At 34.1% G+C, this 15,261-nt stretch overlaps 1 protein-coding gene across 3 annotated transcripts in view; it reads left to right on the top strand.

Annotated features, from left to right (window-relative positions):
• The first annotated feature begins 5,736 nt into the window (after positions 1–5,736).
• LOC102587535 (serine/threonine-protein phosphatase 6 regulatory subunit 3-like) overlaps positions 5,737–15,261 on the top strand; it is an 11,739-nt gene continuing 2,214 nt past the window's right edge. The window contains exons 1-16 of one of the 3 annotated variants that reach the window (XM_006340129.2): positions 5,737–6,021; positions 7,739–7,842; positions 8,027–8,113; positions 8,248–8,323; positions 8,417–8,491; positions 8,592–8,645; positions 10,992–11,051; positions 11,169–11,285; positions 11,854–11,948; positions 12,062–12,267; positions 12,535–12,632; positions 12,971–13,074; positions 13,210–13,375; positions 13,572–13,694; positions 14,201–14,280; positions 14,953–15,094. In XM_006340129.2, coding sequence (XP_006340191.1) covers positions 5,983–6,021; positions 7,739–7,842; positions 8,027–8,113; positions 8,248–8,323; positions 8,417–8,491; positions 8,592–8,645; positions 10,992–11,051; positions 11,169–11,285; positions 11,854–11,948; positions 12,062–12,267; positions 12,535–12,632; positions 12,971–13,074; positions 13,210–13,375; positions 13,572–13,694; positions 14,201–14,280; positions 14,953–15,094 — 1,626 coding nt within the window. In that variant the 5' untranslated portion in view covers positions 5,737–5,982. Of the gene's footprint in view, positions 6,022–7,738; positions 7,843–8,026; positions 8,114–8,247; positions 8,324–8,416; positions 8,492–8,591; positions 8,646–10,991; positions 11,052–11,168; positions 11,286–11,853; positions 11,949–12,061; positions 12,268–12,534; positions 12,633–12,970; positions 13,075–13,209; positions 13,376–13,571; positions 13,695–14,197; positions 14,281–14,952; positions 15,095–15,261 lie in introns of all 3 variants that reach the window. The other 2 variants (XM_006340128.2, XM_006340127.2) reach the window with 2 other exon arrangements.

Here is a 15,261-nt window from a genome sequence, read left to right as displayed (position 1 = left end):
AAAAAGATTATTACTATATTAAATAAAAAAAAAATCAACAATATCTTTCTTTTATCTATTTGGGTGAAATGTGCCCATAATATTATTGATGCTTAAAATTGTTTCCATTCGATGTCTGAAGCCCATATTGGAGCTCCGATTAAATTCGAATCGCGCACTACAGGATCCATTCGGTGGTGGCGCTCCCAACAGAATTTTCTCCATACCCAGTGCTCGAATCTGAGACCTCTGGTTAAGGGTGGAGCATTCTCACCAGTGCACCACAACTCACGTTGGTAAGCTTAAAATTGTTTCATTATTAACAATATAGTTATATGAGATTTAATTAAATTTTAAACATTAAGAATGCATTTGGTACGTGAGATGTGATAGATATTTTGAAATTAAATTTATATTTTGTTTTATTAAAAATATAATTTTATTATGTAATAAATTTATACCATAAATCAAACAAAATCTCAAACTTAATTTTCAATATGTCATTTAATTTCATTCAACTTGATATTCTTTTATTATTATTTGCATATATGATTAAAAAATTGCCGACTCCAATCATTTCATATTTTTAAAATTAAAAGATAAAAAAACTTGACAGTTGTCTTCTTGCTTTTGGTTTACACTTCCAATTCCTTCTAAATAGCCTTTTTCCTTAAATTATACATTTCTAATCACCTTTTTAACATCACTAATTAACCTAATTATCACCTTTCTCCCAACCAAACATAGGTTAGTTATGCAATGAAACACTTTTTAACACATAATTAATGCAAAACATGAATGATTTAATTGTGAACATATTGTTTTTTAATATATATTTAAATCTATTTTCATGGATGTTTTGACAATTTAATCTTTTATAAATATAATTTCAGACAAATCTAATTGATCAAACTCTAGAATATACTTAACAACTTTTAATAGGAAAGATCATTTCACCACTTCAACAAATTCTTTCATAATGACTTGAAATAAAATTGGATGTTATCACAAACGAAGTCTCGAATTTGAAAACATGTGGTTGTGGCTCTTTTTCAAGAGAGAAATTAAGAGCACTAGATGATGAATTTCAACTCCAGGCGTATGTGGCTACAAGTGTGTCACGCCTCGAAATAGGGGGCGTAACTGGCACTCGATATCCTATTAGATCAAGTTACCCACTAAAACATACTAGCTAACTAAACTGTGAGACAAAAAGATTGGGCAGCACAACCTCTAAAAATTGAAGTCTGGACCCTGAAGGTCATGACCTGAATGAGGCTAAACCATACAAACAATGGTAGACAAGCCAAATAAAATAAATATGTACCAGCTAGCTGACGAGACCATAACTGAAGACATACCTACTTACACATATATATACATGCCAAGTCTATTGGCTGGAGATTGAAACATACAAAAGAAAACCCAGAATATTGTGTCCACAATAGCCTCTATGAATGACATAAGGACTGTCGGGATAAGGCTCCGACTATACCCAAACTGTACAACAAAAGTAATCATCCTCTAAAAGCCCCAGGATAAGATGGAGCTTACCAACTCACAGTTGAACGTGAATCCTAGCGGGTGGGTCGATCATAATCCCTCTATGAACCTGCTCGCACGAAACAAAAAACAACGTCCCTAGACAATGGGACGTCAGTACGAATAAAAATGTACTGGTATGTAAAGCGGAAGCATCATAAATAATTACTGAAAAAGGGTAATAGAGATACCACTTGAAACTGAAACTCAAATAATCTTTATGACTGGCATTTGGCCTCATACTATTTAAATATGCATGGTATGCTCGTATAATCGTATGTCGTGAATACATATATATAGATGCAAATGCATGACATACCTAACCAAATGCTAGCAATTGTGGTATTTCCCGGCAGCTAACCAGCATCATATACGCCAACATGTGGCCATCGGTGTCTCATACGTATAAATATAGGCAATAGTCCCCATACCTCTCGATTATAGCTCGGGAGTAGAATGCATAGCATGTCATGTCATAGATTTATAACACTTATATGTTATTGTTGTCATGTTGCCAATCTTCGCCCGTTTGTAGTCTTGTTCTCATAACCCCATAATCACTTTCGTAAACACATGTAACCATTTCATAGAACCTCATATGTTCTTCTAAATAAGCTTGAAAAGTTATCTCGAATTTTAGAAAGATAACCTAACCTTGCAGATATTCATAACAAGTTTAAGGTGATTTACTTAGTTCCTAACTTGGTTCCTAGATAATTTATAAAAGAAGTATTTCAAAAATCAACTGTTCTAATAGTTTAAACATTTAAGTTATATTTGAGAGTTTTGAAGATCGTGAGTTACTTTAAAGATTTTTCATAATAACTTTAGTGGGGAAAGAGGGATGGTTACAGGTAATAAGGGTCTCCCATGTCACATCACCCAAAGAAGAATAATAATTCATACATGCGGGCAGATAATCAAGGAAACCGATAAAATGACATGTATATGTCGAATACTCTATTTATTCGAACGATTGGAATATCAAAATAATAGAATCGTGAAAATAATTCAGTTGAGATCCCAATGCCTTTCACTTAAGGTCTTTCTAGCAAGAGAATAACAAAATATCACATTCGGCGTTTTAGGAATTTCCCAGGAATGGTGCTAAAATGAGGGACATAGTTTAGCCTTAACATACCTTTCCAATGAACGCTCGAATGCCCGTAGTTTCTTCACGAAAGTTATTCCTTATGTCATAAGCTTCACAAACACTATATATACACAGCTGGTACGCACCTATAAACAACTCATAATTGAGCTTAAATGGGCAGATTTCCCATATGGCCCCAACTTGACGAAACGTTCGTATAACTTCATAAAAACAATCATAAAAAAGTCCCGAGATGATTACCTCAACAAACCAGTGTAAACCCTAAAGAAACACCAATAACAACAACTTTATATCTTCAAAAACTAGCTCTAAACGCAGCTAATAGAAGGGGAAAACGATTGCCACGTGTAGAGATCACGTTTCTATCCACGGGGGCAATATCTTTAATGGTAGAAATAGTAAAAAACTAACCTTCATCATGCAAGAACTCCATTAGAACCCTCTCTTAAGCTTTATTTCTGGTTATGGAGTGAAAATAAATGGTTTCACGGCTTAAAAAGTTGAGTAAGCTGACATACCATATTTTTTACCCGACCCGGATTCTACTGCGGCAGTCTGCGATAAAACCCTCATAAAATTTTACTCTGATGTCGGTTGGATACGAGGTTTTGTGCGTTGCAAACTAGACTCATAGGCCTTCGATTTGATAGATCATAAGCCTTCTAACTTTTTATATTTTGGGAGAAAACATCCAAGACATTTGACCTAAAGTTAAGAAAATATTATTAGAGAAACTTCGATAACTTTTGTCGACCTTAGTTTCACTAATTTTCTTGACTTCAAAACTTAACATACGAACCTTGTGCTATTGTAATACCTCATAACACATTATTCTTAGCATATTATACACTTATAGGCTTATCCCCAAGGTATAAGATAATTTCAACCTTTCAAACGGGCGAAGTTCTACCCGAGCCATTTCTTTAATCCTGAACTTTGTTTGAGGGGTTCCTTTGACCTAAAACTTTAGTTTAGTTCCTTGATATTGCCACCCATTTGCAATCTTAATCTCCAATGTACGATACCAAGTTATATACACCTCATATAACCATGCCAAACAACGCCACACATATTATACAAGAATTGACAAAAAGTACGGGATCTTACATTGGAGAATCAAATTCTCGTCAACAAAATTAAAATTCAGATAATCAACCAATTGAACTACTAAAATTCCCCACAACTTAGCTCAATTTAGATATGTTAAGAAATCTGCATATTAGATCACAAGTTCGAACTCTACATCGAACAAATTAAAAATAATATAATTTTCAAATTTTGAAAGCTATGATCAATTTTGAGAATTGATTTCAATATAAATATAAAATAAATAAACTATTCAACAAGTACCTTCATTTTTTTTTATATATATATTGTTGGGTCATGTCAATGGGCCCTAATTTTCCTCATTACTCACACCATGAAATTCTTATATGTTGCAAAATTGGCCATCATTTTCATGATAGGACTTTACTAATATAAAGATTTATTTTTAAAAAAAATAATCATTTAGAAGTGCAAATTGCAGATTATTTCCTTCAACTTGCAAATTATAAATTTTGCTAAAAATGACGAGTCAAATTAGTGTTTGATATTCAACTACTATGTTTTTTTTATAGATACAAATAAGACTATTTATATGTTTTATCAATGAAATTTACTATTAATATAATACTTTATAACATGTAAAATATGAAATACTTATTACGTACATGATGGTATTTAATTATTAATTTTGATTTTTTAATAGTTAATTTACATTACTAATAATAGTAATTATGCAACCAACATGTATGCATAACTGTTAATAATTAAGATTAAGGATTGTGATTGAATGAACAATGATTTTTTACTTTTATCTGGATATTTCGAGTCTGAATTTTGAATGTGAAAATAAGTATTGATAAAGAGAGTTTTCTTTTTCGGTGAGTCTTACCACAAGAATGTAAAATCAAATTGTTATACTTAATCACTAATGAGTCATAGTTAATTAATATAAATACAAGTATGTGTAAATGTTATATAAATAAAAACGCTCATCAAAATTTATCAAAGTTGATCTTGTACTTTGAATATAATGGGACATTTTTAACTATGAAAAATGTGAGTATTTTTAAAAATAATTTATATTTTTAAAGTAAGAAATAAAATTATATCTGACTATCAATATAATTTAGAATTATTTTTGATTTTTTAGGAGTACATTAAAATAAAAAAGTGACAACATCTTTATAGTGTTTTTCAAATTACACCAAGCATACTCTTTGAAATTCACCTCCAAATATTTTTTTAAAAAAAAATTCATCATCAAACTCCCCATATTCTATTTTTTAATTAAAGTGCTTTTTTTTTCTTTCTAAAATAACAATTTTGAAGCAATACATAATACACAGCTGTCACGTGCATATACACACTCGTCAGTCGTCATTGAGACAAAAAATAATAATAATAATTCAGATTCAAATGTTGTAACTTGTACCATATCACGTTAATCTTTTATAATAATTTAAAAAAATATCAAATATATTTATTATCTAAAATTAAATAATATAATGACATAGTAGATTTTTCCATAGTCACTTCAATATGATTTATACTTCTTTTCATCTGACATTAGTTTTTTGTTTTTCATATAATTCATGAACGTGTCTTTTAATTTGATCCTAATTGATATTTAAAATTTTCAATTTTTGATTGTAGACAAATAAGCACTACATGATATAATATGCGCTCTATCTAAGTACAATATAAATCAGTTTGAGTGTATCTCACACAAATTATCATGTAGAATATGTGTTTACTTATTCAATTTTATACATGTTTAAGTTTTTATTTGTGCAAACCCGAAATTGAAAGACATAAATGTCAGCCTAAATCATTTTTTTTTTAAAAAGCATTTTTCACTAATCATATTTTTTTTTTCACTCTATGTTCGTATTCATATTGGAGTGAAAATCTAATTCATATTGATCTGAACAATCTAAATTCACACAAACGAATGTATTAAAATCGATTTTCATATTCAAAACTCGAACTCGACATACGTAAATAGTTGTGAATTTCAGTTTTTTGTAACTTTCCCGTCCCAATCTCCCCCTTACCCACCCATCCAACAAAAATATTAGCCTTCGTTTACTCCTCTTTGCCATTTTTCTGAAAAACTCTCTCTCTCTTCTCTCTCGCTCTAATCTCTATCGATATTTACGGCTTCGCTTTCTTTTGATCTTCAAAACCTAGGGTTTGGCTCAACAAAATAAAACAAAACTTGAAAAAGCTCCCCGTCTCGAATCTCTCTATTCAATTTTAGGGTTTACAGATCTGTTCGGCTGTTAATCTCTGATTCAAATATGTTTTGGAAGCTTCCAGTCCTGTCGTCTTGTTCGCCGGTATGTATTATGGATCCATGTCTATTCAACAGTGTTTAAATTGAATGAGCTGAATATTTTTATGTTCTGTGATGTTTTGCTGGTATTTTCATTTTCGAAGCATATTTGATATTCTGTGATGTTGAATTGGCTGAGAAGTGTTCAAATATGTTTTGGAAGGTTCCAGTTATCTATGACTATTGTATAGTGTTCAAATTGAATGAGCTGAATTTTTTGATGTTATGTGATGTTTTGCTGGTATTTTCATTTTCGAAGCATGTTTTGACTATGTTGAATTGGCTGAGCCGTGTTCCAATTTGTGTTAGAAGGTTCCAGTTATCTATGACTATTGTATAGTGTTCAAATTGAATGAGCTGAATTTTTTGATGTTCTGTGATGTTTTGCTGGTATTTTCATTTTCAAAGCATGTTTTGACTATGTTGAATTGGCTGAGCAGTGTTCAAATATGTTTTAGAAGGTTCCAGTTATCTATGACTATTGTATATTGTTCAAATTGAATGAGCTAAAAAAGAAAAATAATCGGCTCAATTATTTTGATGTTCTGTGATATTTTGATTGTAGAGTTTGTGTTTCGAAGTATGTTTTGATCTTCTGTGGTTTTGAATTGGCGGAGCAGTGTTCAAATTGTATGAGCTGAGGAAGGAATTTCTAGACTCAATTATTTTGAAATTCTGTGATGTTGAATTGGCGGAGCAGTGTTCAAATTGAATGAGCTAAAAAGAAATTTCTTGACGCAATTATTTTGATAATCTGTGATTTTGAATTGGCGGAGCAGTGTTCAAATTGAATGAGCTAAAAGAAATTTTCTCGACTAAATTATTTTAATCTTCCGCGATGTTTTGCTGATAGAGTTGTGTTTTCGAATCATATTTTGAACTTCTGTGATGTGGAATTGGCGGAGCAGTGTTCAAATTGAATTAGCTGAAAAAGAAGTTTCTCGACCTAGTTATTTTGATCTTCTGTGATGTTGAATTGGCAGAACAGTGTACTTGTTGTTTTCAGACTATGATTTATAGATTATGAATGTGTTTCTATTGGTGTTTCAAGTATGTATTTTCTTGTAGTTTTTCTGCTATCTATTGTGATAGTTTAACTCTGTTTAGCTCTTTATAATTAGTTATTAAGAAGGATTGCTGTTTTGAGCTAAGTTCATTTGATTTTTGTGTAGCTCTTCATAATTAGTTATTAAGAATGATAATTGTTCTGATCTAAGTTCATTTGTATATGGTCTCCTTCCTATTAAAATTGAATTAAGTCAGTAGAATCGTCATTTATGGTTTAGGGAATTGGGTTAAAATAATTTGGGACTTTTGAGTAATTTCATATTAATTGAGATCACAATGGTAACTCTTAAATCTTAGCAAACCAAAAAATTCAATGAAAAGACATCAGTGAAGTGAAGATCAGTGCAATTTATAACAATTTCTATGGAGTAAGTTTTGAATTGCCAATTCTTCATTGCAGCTGTTAGATCCATCTGCTTGATGGATCACTTGATAATGTAGTTTTATTATACATTATGCCCTTCTCTTTCTTGCATAACCTGGTGTTGCATTATTCTAATTGCGACATTGAGTACATCTAGCTTGCGCTGTAAATACTGTTCAATGAAGCCGTCACCTCAACACAGTATGTGTTTATTTGTTTTTTCTGATGACTTTCTTTCCAACCTGGTGAATGGTGTTGCTTATGATCTTTTCTTTCCTTGGGATTTTAGGTTGAAGCAGTACTAGACAAGGAAAATTTCACTTTGGAAGAGCTTCTTGATGAAGAAGAAATAATCCAAGAGTGCAAAGCTTTGAACAGTCGTCTCATAAATTTGTAACATTTCTCCCAGTTTTAACTTATATAGATGCTTATAATTTGACATGTGCCCAGGAGAGAGTATAGTTGCTGACTAACTGTTTTTAGTTCAGCTTAGAATTTCAGATTCACTGAAACATGGTTATCATTTTCTATTTTCAGTTTAAAGTTACCATTCTCAATTTTTTTTTTCTATTTTCAGTTTGAGGGAGAGAACACAGGTTGAGCAGTTACTGCACTACATTGTTGAAGAGCCTTCTGAGGATGCTGATAGCAAACGAACATTTAAGTAAGTTTCTACAGGAATTGACCTTGCTTTAACAGTTATGTCAGTATTTCTTTTTGCAAGTGTCTGTAGTTCTCTTTAATTTAATCATTTATCAACAATTGATTTCTTGCTTTTAATGTCGTTTCATCTCCTAGGTTCCCTTTCATTGCCTGTGAGATATTTACGTGTGAAATTGACGTCATCCTTAAGACTTTGGTGGATGACGAAGAGGTACTGTATTCACAACATGAAGTAATGATATTTTAAGTAAAAAGTGAAGGTCTTCCACTCTGATGTTTCAATTGTCTCTCTGTGTTGCTGCAGCTAATGAATATGCTCTTTTCCTTTTTGGAACCAAGTCGTCCCCATAGTGCCTTGCTGGCTGGGTACTTTAGTAAGGTAAAAAAAATGATTCATCCACAAGCTTTGTGGGCAAAATACCTTGGTTTTCATTGTTGAAATGTTTATTTTTTGGTCTAAAAGAAGTTGCTTTACGTAGGTGGTGATATGCCTTATGGTGCGGAAGACTGCTGCACTTATGAATTATGTTCAGGTTTGCCCAGTAATCCCCATTGCATGTCATGAATTGTACAAGTTATTGTCTTTTCCTGCTTCATGAGTTAAAGCTGTGATGTTTTGTTTTCCCATCAAGAAATATGTTTTTTATCACTCGTCTATGGCAGATTATCATGAAGACTCGATAAATATCATTAATAAACGCCAAGTCAGTGTAAAAAAGAATGTATAAAATAACTGTACTTGAGTCATCCACTGTCATCCATCAGGTTTGACGAACTAATAGCAAATTTCTTGTTATATCACAAATACAAGTGGAATTAGAAGGATCTCTTAATGTGTTCGTATGCTCCAAAGAGGACGTGATGTTGCCATTATGCTGCTTCTTTACCTTGCCGATCCTATGTAATCTCTAACACAAGATTGCTTCCTCCACTGTCCTCAGCAAGACCCACGAGATATTGAACAATACGATTCTTTGCACATGCAATGCCAACTCACAGAAAATCTTCTTCTATTCCTTAAATTGTTCGGGTTAAATAGCATCCTGTTCTGCACAACAGACAGGGAAGGTACTTATTTTGGAGACTCGATGTTCCAGAACTTTTCTCAATCTCCTGTTTTTGCCAATTCCAAATAATAACATTTTGCTTCCCCTCTCTATATCTTCCTATCTCCCTTGTCATTCTGATTGGGTAATTATATATATTATTTCGTAACATACATACTTAATCCATTCCCAATCTTGAATAGTCTTCCTAAATATATACCTCGCATTGTCCCTCTTAGGGTCTTGTCTCAATTCCAAATATTTAGATTTTCACTTCTTTGCTTTCTAAAGAGAACACTCTGCTGTGCCGATTATCTCTTCTTGTACTACTTCCTTATCTTACCATCCAATTGATATATGAAAGATCTTTAGGATCTCAGGAACTTCAGTCAATCCTGCCTTTTCTCTTATGCATCATCAATTTTTTCGCAAAATTTGATTAGGTCTGAAAGTTTTGATTGATGTGCATCATTTTCCGTCTTATTGTGCTTCTTGCTTCTTCTATGGGGATCCTGGCCTGCTTTCACTGCAAATGAAGTTATGATCCTTGTGTTTTCCTTCCTTCCAATAGTTTTTGTCATGTTGTTTGACCTTGCTTCTGATCCATCGCGAGCTTAAGCCATCACTTCCTATGTTGCGCGGACTCATCATTTTTGCAGCTGAACCCGTCTCGACGCGACACTGCTGCGGGCGGTGCGGGGTGCGTGTCGGATTCGGTCAATCCGATCCGGATACTTTGACCAGAGCCGAGAAAAAAAATGGGGAAGAAGAGATCAATTTCATGGCCGGTGAAAGTTGACGACCTTTCTCCGACAAAGTTGTCACAAGGTCTGGTTGCTCCATGGAAAAAAATAGTGAAGAGGCAAAGCTTACAAGAATAGAGAGAGAGCAAGCAGAGCTTTTTTTCTTGAAAAGGAACAGAGCAGGCTATGTAAATGATTATTTATTTTTTTATAATAAATAAAAGGAATTATAATTTTTTTAAAATTAATTAGTAACAAGTCATAATTAATTTATGCTTTTAAATTTGTACATCTATAGTTGATATGCTTTTAATATAGCGTTTTACAAGATATTTAATATTATTATTATTATTATAACTATATTTTATAATATTGAATAATTTTAGCCGAATCCCCGCATCCGTATCCATACTCGGATTCGCACCCCCGAATCTTAAAATTTAAATTTTGCCGAATCTGACTCTCGGATTTGCGTCCGTCTCGGATACCCGCACCCGAGTCCGAGCAACTTAGATCACTTCATTTTCCACAATTTCAAATCATCCTATGTTCTAGAAGACTACATTGTCTAATACTAAAGTTGCATAATGCATCTTGCATTCTTTGGCTTGCTTCTTCTTGGAGTTTACCTTCTTTAGAAGGTTGAATTAAGATACGCTGGGATGGAATAGTAATTGCAGGGTCCTGAATTTGCATTATGTTTTTTAAGGAGTTGAGTGGATCTGTTGGAGAAGTTAATTTTGATGTGTAATCTTGCAAATCCTCTTGAGACTCGGTGAATGGGTGGTGAAGCTAGGTGGATCATGAGTTCATCCCTTGTTTAAATTGTTTTTTTAACAACTGCACAGAGCTAGCGGATGTGAGTAAGGTTTGTTTGGGCATCTTGATTACTTTTGGGGGTGGGGGGTAATTGGTAGGAACTATAATTCAGGTAATTTCATTTTGCAAACTCTGTGTGGAAGATGATTTAATGCAAAATTGTGTGCCTTTGCAACCTGTAAATGATTGTTTAAAATGCATTTTTTTCCTCTCCCCTTTTTCCACTGAAGGGATTGGTATTCGTTCCTGCTTTTAATTTTTTTGGTTACAGGCCCATCATGATGTTTTCCAACAGATGGTGGATTTGATTGGTATCACATCCATAATGGAGGTTAGTTTGCTTGGTTTTTTTTTCTACCATCTGACACAATCACTAACATAGTCAAATTGTTATATGGATAATCTAGTGGAGACGACTCTTTTCCTCTAACAAGTCCTTTCTTTCAAGGTTTTGGTGCGACTTGTCGGAGCTGATGATCATATGTACCCCACTACTATGGATGTGATGCAATGGTTGACTCTGAGCAATTTATTAGAAATGATAGTGGACAAATTGAGCCCCTCTGTAAGTAAAAAAATACACAGCTACCTGATTTTATGTTAATGGTGGTTGGATGTATACACATGTGGAAATGTTTACAGAGCATTTTAATATTGGATGCATCTTTTCTAGAGTATTATATGATTGTGTTGCTTCGCCTGTCTGTTGGTATCTATTCTTGTGTTTCTTGTTATCATTATTTCTTTGCAGTGCCTTTACAGATCATCCATCGAAACTTTCTTTACTGGTTTACATGTTAAATTGTTGGTTATTTAATGTTGCAAAGAGTCTAGTGAGTTTCTGGTGTTAGGAGCAGCAGGAGCTAGAATGTTTTTCCTTATCTGATAGGAATTACCTGTTACCAGACCACTGAACTATAAGTTCTCTCCAGTTATGGATGCATGTCCTCTTTGCTCCCCTTAATTGATTTGACTGAAAAATCTTTTTTTTTCTTCCCTTTTTAAATTCTTATTTTCGGGAATAGTTAATATATTTCTAAGTTTGTGTATCGGAGCACTAGTGTGACTTGGTGTTTTACTGAATGGCGACTCACACTCGAAACTCTTTTGATGGATTCTTTCTCCTTGTCCAGTGTTCTCCTGAAGTACATGCTAATGCAGCAGAATCACTATGTGCAATAACCAGAAACACTCCATCCCCTTTGGCCACCAAACTATCAAGCCCAAGGTTTGTTGGACCTTGGTTGATATTTCCCTTGGAAGTTGGTCTCTGTCTTGACATATCTTTTCAGCAGATAGTAACTTTTATTCATCAAGTGTCACAATTTTCTCTGCTTGCAGTTTTGTAGCCAGGATATTTGGTCATGCCCTTGAAGACTCACATTCAAAATCTTCCCTTGTCCATTCGTTGTCTGTCTGCATCTCTCTGCTGGATCCAAAAAGATCAATTCCATCATCTATGATGTATTCTTTCCGGAACCAGCAGATGTATGAGTCTCCCGTGCATGTCGATCCGGACACTATTGATGCAATGCTTCCTAAACTTGGTAAGTTTTCTTATGTGGAAGTTAGTACAGTTTTGAATTTGGATACTTGTTTAACTGTGGAAAAGGTCAATTTCAAGTCTCCACTGGAGACCAGTTTGGGGGAAGTGTCATAATGCAACATCTATACAAAAGTGATGCCCTCCTGCCACCCGGCAAAAACAAGAAAAAAAGTTACAAGCAGAATGCTACTTGCAGTTATGATATTTGTTTATCTGTTGCTTGCTCATCTTGAAAAGTTCAACAACTTTGGCATCACTTATGGCACAGGTGGTTTGCTTGAGCTGTTGAATGTATCATCTGATGAGAAGGTTCTGCCAACAACATATGGAGAACTCAGGCCGCCTCTAGGAAAGCATCGTTTAAAGGTTTGTCTTGATTATATACTTGTAACAGAATGAGCTGGCCTTTGTTATTCCTTTACTATTTGACTGGTGTTCTCTCAGGAGGATATGCAAAGCGAGAACTTCACTATTATGCTGTTTCCTATTTGTTGTTAAGAGATCAAATGGTTTTATGTCTCTGTTGCAATGGAGTTATAGATCTTGTGTTTGTTATTTTGATGGAAATTTGGGATAGTAGCTTTGCATAAGTACAACCAGTTCTTGAATGCCTGTGGAGTTTGTGTCTGTGGTCTATTGAGTTGATAATCTTGTTCAAACTTTTTAATCTGTCCATCTTACTTTTATTTTTATCTTCCTTGTAGATAGTGGAATTCATTTCTGTGCTACTGAAGACTGGTAATGAAGTTGCAGAGAGAGAATTGATCAGCTCTGGGACAATTGAGAGGGTCCTGAATCTCTTTTTTGAGTAAGATGTTATGTCAATGTTCCTGTTTCTTGGCCTCATAAGTAGTTTGGAGTGAATGTTCATATATTTTATTATTGATCTTCCTAAAACCAACTTCCGATTGACATTTTTACTATTTGCTTAATTTCTGTATAGGTACCCCTATAACAATGCATTACATCATCATGTGGAGAGTATAATATACTCATGCTTAGAAAGTAAGACCAACACAATCATTGACCATCTTTTTGAGGAGTGCAATTTGATTGGGAAGATAATTCGAACAGATAAACAGCCTACAGTTTCTGGTGATGGAAATCAGGTTAATCTTTGTGAAACAATGAAATCCTTTGTTTGAGGTTTTTGATTTTGTGCACAATCCCCCTTCACGTTCGAACAAAAATTCTCCCGAGTTTTCTCCCCCTCTAAAGGATAAGTCTGTTTAATTTGAAATATGCAGTCTCAATGCTGGTAATAACTTGTGCAAGTATTTAATGGTGTTTTTTTAACTGATGCAGCCCACCTTACCAGCTACTGGAAAACAAGCACCCCGAGTAGGTAATATAGGGCATATAACTAGGATTTCTAACAAACTTATTCAGTTGGGAAACAGCGACAACTGCATTCGAGCACATCTTGAGGTTTGTCAGATATAATTTTGTTGCTTGATATGCTTCACAAAACCTAGGTTTCTGAGGCTTTTTCTAATGAGGAGCAATTATTAAATCTTTAATGTTAAATATACCGTGTTTCCCTTTAAGATAAAGTTCTTTTTTGAAACTTCATTGTGGGCACAGGAAGATAATTTCAGCAAACAGTTACTTGCCTTTCCACACTCCAGAATTTTAAAAAAAAATTGGCACTAAAACTTGGTTCATTTCTGGCAATATTGGAGTGTACATCAATATTTGTTCAGATGTGCATGACAATAGAATGGTTTGAATGATCTCTTGGCAACATTTTCCTTTTCACAAATAAATGATCACTCTTCGTGAAGGCAGTGTCTATTTTGAGGTGCCTGTTGATATTTATATTGCTGGAGCTCAGTAGTCTCATGCCTACCTTTTTTGTTGATATTGGTATTGTCTCTTAATACTGATGTTTCTGTTCTAACTGGTTTTGCTCTACTTGTCTTGTACTCCAGAAGAATATGGAATTTAGTGATTGGCATACCACTGCCTTACAGGAGCGTAATACATTAGAAAATGTCTACCGCTGGGCTTGTGGGTAAGGTTCTATCTCTTTTTTTCTTTTCTGCTAACTTAATTGCAAAAATGAAATTCTCATAATGGTTGTGTGCATTATACTTCGACATAGATCTGAAGTTGGATAATTATTGTATTGAAGCTACTGCTTGGAACCATTCCTGGGCTATATTTTTATGTGTTGGCAGTGCCCTGGTACAGTAGTAGTACAAATAGGAGAAGTAAATAAAGAATATGCACAAAGTGAAGTTTGAAGTATCCGATACCTTAAGCAGGTCATTCACCATGTTGTTGGTGTTCAAACAAGCTGCACTCTCCGTCCATAGTACCTTTCTGTCAATGTTTGGATCTTCAAACACTAGGAGCAAGTGGAAAATGGGGAAAAGAGGAAATGGTGGTGGGTGGGACAAGCCAGGAATTAACTGAAATACATGCTTTTGATGACCAGAATCTGTCACAATAAACTTATTTTTTGTTGTGATCTAGTAGTCCAAGATGTCTTGCTATTAGATGAAGTTATCGAAGAGAGGCTTGCAGAATTTCATGGGGATAAACATGGATTTTATAACTGCTTAAGATGAAACGTCTTTTGGTGGAAAAGTTATTTTTTAAGTTCCTTAGTAATCCCTTTTCTACTCTGCTATTCTTCTACAAAATATTGGTTTATGTTAATGTCCTTTATTTGTATGGCCAGCCGACCTACTGCATTGCACGACAGAACGAGGGAGAGTGATGAGGAAGACATTCATGACAGAGATTATGATGTAGCAGCTTTAGCGAATAATCTGAGTCAAGCATTCCGCTACACCATATATGATAATGATGATGCTGAAGAGGTAAATTTTATTTCGTTTTGGGAGGTGAAATTTGGGCAGTGTGGGCTTCTGCGTGCATAAAAAGGAAAAAAGAGGAATATGTAAGCTCATCAACATTTTTGTACTGCACCCCCAACTCAACCTTTGGTAATTGTGGAGTTGGGTTTTGGGGGGGGGGGGGGGGGTGT

Source organism: Solanum tuberosum, unplaced genomic scaffold (genome assembly GCF_000226075.1).
Source record: "Solanum tuberosum cultivar DM 1-3 516 R44 unplaced genomic scaffold, SolTub_3.0 scf00017, whole genome shotgun sequence".
In the NCBI taxonomy this organism is placed as follows: Eukaryota; Viridiplantae; Streptophyta; class Magnoliopsida; order Solanales; family Solanaceae; genus Solanum; species Solanum tuberosum.
This window is presented reverse-complemented; position numbering and strand designations above follow the sequence as displayed.